General features: G+C 44.2%; 1 protein-coding gene across 1 annotated transcript; it reads right to left on the minus strand.

The window, feature by feature from the left end:
• Positions 1-2,443: 2,443 nt before the first annotated feature.
• Positions 2,444-3,561, minus strand: LOC127003628 (myb-like protein X). Its single transcript, XM_050870536.1, has 3 exons — positions 3,114-3,561; positions 3,007-3,041; positions 2,444-2,857 (listed from the first exon to the last, which is right to left on the minus strand). The coding sequence occupies exons 1-3, from the start codon at positions 3,559-3,561 to the stop codon at positions 2,444-2,446; spliced, it is 897 nt and encodes a 298-aa protein (XP_050726493.1).
• Positions 3,562-3,878: the final 317 nt, after the last annotated feature.

Below are 3,878 nucleotides of genomic sequence, written 5' to 3' on the forward strand. Positions count from 1 at the left end.
TTGCCGCCACGCTCACAAATCTCTTTCCCGTCTCCCCTCCAGCTTCTATTTCCTCACTCGACTTCATCTCCTCCGCCAGGTCGCCTTTTTACCTGCAAGTCTCTGGGTACTTTTCTCGCTTGATTATGAAGAGGAGAGCGAAAGAGAGAGAGAGAACAGAGTAGAGAAGAGAAGGAAAGAGAAAAGAAGAGAGATTGAGAGAGAGAATATATGACAAGAGAAAAAAGTAATAAAAGGAAAACTAGATATAAAAAAGAAGGAAAGCAAAGTAAAAACAAGAAAGAGGGAAAAGGGGGAAAAAATAAAAATAGAGGAAATAGAAAAAAAAGATAAAAAGGAAAACATGAGAAAAAGAGGGGAAAAGAGAATGAGGGAGGAGGAGGTGGAGGAAGAGGAGAGAGAGAGAGAGAGAGAGAGAGAGAGAGAGAGAGAGAGAGAGAGAGAGAGAGAGAGAGAGAGAGAGAGAGAGAGAGAGAGAGAGAGAGAGAGAGAGAGAGAGAGAGAGAGAGAGAGAGAGAGAGAGAGAGAGAGAGAGAGAGAAATAATTCGACAGATTCTTTAGCCAGTCATGAATGAGCAGTACGACACATAGGGATCAAAGCGAACTATATATAGAGTTACCTGAATAGAGTCTGTTTGCAGCATGTATGTATGTATGTATGTATGTATGTATGTATGTATATTAGGTTAGAAGGACATTTACAAACTTAAAACACAAACGTACTGTATTCTCCCTAAAATTAAAACTATTATGTATGTTGAAAGAATGACAGCTGTGCATGTATTTATCCTTTTTGCCCTTTGAGCTTTCAGACAAACAGCTTGCTATATATTGACTACTAACATACCCAAACGTGAGGCGTCCCGCTTTTAATTCACACTGTAATGTATTTCGAAAGCAAGGCAACAGAACAGTCCTATTCAATACCTAAGGTGGTTGATTAGTGAATAGCCAGCCAGGTAAGCATTTAAACATAAGCTATATACACACATCCAAAGACCATTAATCTGGTTCTAACTCACAGTGAATACATTTTGAAACCATGGCAACAGGGCGGCATTAACATAACATCACTATTCAACCCAAGCTGATAGATGGGAGAGGGTTGACAAGGACAGGAAGGGACTGGCAAAGCGGGCAAAGGTCGAGAAGGGAGAAAGTGGGAGGGGGAGAGAAAAGGGGTGAGTTGGGGTTTACACAGGGGCCATTATGGACAAGCAGGTGACGTAAAGGATGAGCAGAAATGGGCAGGGGCGAGTATGGACAAGCAGAATAAGGGATAATGATCAAGGCTGCGTGGGGGTGAGCAGGGAAGTGTATTGACAAGCAGTGACGAGTAGTAGGCGAGAAGAGCTAGCAGAGGCGGCGTGGACAAGCAGAGAAAGGGAAGAACGATCAGGGCTGATTAAGAGCGAGCAGGGAAGTGTATGGGCAAGCAGTGACGAGTAGAGGGCAAGAAGATCACGCAAAGCCGAGCAGTAGGGAACAGGAATGAATAAGCAGAGCAGAGCAGAGGGGAGTAGCTAGAGCGAGGATCAACCAGCAATGACGAATAGAGGAAAACAGCCGAACAAGACAGGAAACAGGGCATAGAGGGTGAGGAAAGCATAAGGGGATAGATAGACACACACTTTCGTCCTGGCGGGGGCGAGTGGGCGTGTTGCTTGGCGCGTGTGTCCTCAGTTACACGTGTTTGACGGGCGTTGGCGAGGCTCGAGTCGCCTTTGTGGACACGTGTTTGTTCGCAGGCGGCTCAGAGTTCACACTGGCGCCCGTGCTCATGAGGCAGGCAAGAAAATGGTGTATGGTCTTTCAGGTTCTCCCATATCAGTTTTGCTTTCACTTAGCTTATCTTTTATTCACTTGTTTTTTTCTCTCTTTGCTGTTTCTTCCCTTTTAAGTCTTTTTTTCTTCAAATGGTGTATTGCCTGTTAAGTTTTCTCTTCTTTTTTCTGTTTTGCTTTCACTTCTTTCATTTGATTCCCTTTTGTTTTGTTTTTACCTTCCTTTTTCTCTCTTATCCTCATTTTCCTTCTTCTTTTTCTTCATTGGCATTGGTAGGCGTGCTCGTGAGGCAGGCAAGAAAATGTAGTATACAGTCTGTCAGTTTTTCCTTTCTCTTTTCTGTTTTGCTTCCACTTCCCTTTCGTTTTATTCCCCAGTGTTTTCGTTTTGAATACCCATCCCTTTTTCTCTTTTGATTCCACTTTTTTTCTTTTCTTTATACTCTTCTTTCTTTTCCTTACCTTTTTCCTACGAGTCCTTTTCGTCCTGACATTATGATTGTGATATTAAAGTGTTCTATTTTCTATCTCTCCGCTGCATTGATTTTTGTCTTCCGTTGCACGAGGATTTCTGTTTTTCATCTTCATCCATATCGTTGCATGGACGTTATTTTTTGCAAACGACTTTTCATATTTCAAATCAATCACTATTGCTCTATCACTCTTTCTTTCTCTCTTGCTCTCGTTTTTGTTTTACGCTCTTGCTTTCAATCTTGCTCTCAATCTCGCTTTCAAACTTGTTCTCAGTCTCGCTTTCAATCTTGCTCTCAATCTTGCTCTCAATTTTGCTCTCGTTTTTGCTCTCGTTCTTGCTCTCGTTCTTGCTCTCGTTCTTGTTCTCAATCTTGCTGTCTTTCTTGCTCTCGTTCTTGCTCTCTTTCTTGCTCTCAATCTTGCTCTCGTTCTTGCTCTCGTTCCTGCTCTCGTTCTTGCTTTCAATCTTGCTCTCGTTCTTGCTCTCGTTCTTGCTCTCGTTCTCGTTCTCAAACTTGCTCTCGTTCTTGCTATCGTTCTTGCTCTCGTTATTGTTCTCAATCTTGCTCTCGTTCTTGCTCTCGTTCTTGCTCTCGTTCTTGTTCTCAATCTTGCTCTCGTTCTTGCTCTCGTTCTTGCTCTCGTTCTTGTTCTCAATCTTGCTCTCGTTCTTGCTCTCGTTCTTGCTCTCGTTCTTGCTCTCGTTCTTGTTCTCAATCTTGCTCTCGTTCTTGCTCTTGTTCTTGCTCTCGTTCTTGTTCTCAATCTAGCTCTCGTTCTTGCTCTCGTTTTGCTCTCGTTCTTGTTCTCAATCTTGCTCTCGTTCTTGCTCTCGTTCTTCCTCTCAATCTTACTCTCAATCTTGCTCTCAATCTTGCTCTCGTTCTTGCTCTCGTTCTTGCTCTCGTTCTTCCTCTCAATCTTACTCTCAATCTGGCTCTCGATCTTGCTTTCGTTCTTGCTCTCGTTCTTGCTCTCAATCTTACTCTCAATCTTGCTCTCAATCTTGCTCTCGTTCTTGCTCTCGTTCTTGCTCTCAATCTTACTCTCAATCTTGCTCTCAATCTTGCTCTCGTTCTTGCTTTCGTTCTTGCTCTCGTTCTTGCTCTCAATCTTACTCTCAATCTTGCTCTCAATCTTGCTCTCGTTCTTGCTTTCGTTCTTGCTCTCGTTCTTGCTCTCAATATTAATCTCAATCTTGCTCTCAATCTTGCTCTCGTTCTTGCTTTCGTTCTTGCTCTCGTTCTTGCTCTTTCTCTTGTTTTCTCTCGCTATCTCACTGTCACTGGCTCTCACTGCCATCTCTCTCTCTCTCTCTCTCTCTCTCTCTCTGTTATCCTCGGTGCATAAAACTCATCGTCCTGCCTTCACAGACTCGGACGCGCGGCAGCTGGGAGAGAAGATAAGGTGACAGGGGCCCCAAGACTCACCCGAGGGACGACGGCACCTGAAGCTGACACGGGGCCGCCTTACCTGGGGCCGCGCACCTGGGGAGGGATCCTGATACCGGAGACACAGAACTCAAGGGGACCCCGCACCTGAGAATCTAAGTGGTGCTTCTGCTACGCGACATAAAGAGTGGAACGCGATACTAGTCTGTGTTTGTAGGTAAAGGGAAG

The sequence above is a fragment of the Eriocheir sinensis genome, chromosome 25 (genome assembly GCF_024679095.1).
Source record: "Eriocheir sinensis breed Jianghai 21 chromosome 25, ASM2467909v1, whole genome shotgun sequence".
In the NCBI taxonomy this organism is placed as follows: Eukaryota; Metazoa; Arthropoda; class Malacostraca; order Decapoda; family Varunidae; genus Eriocheir; species Eriocheir sinensis.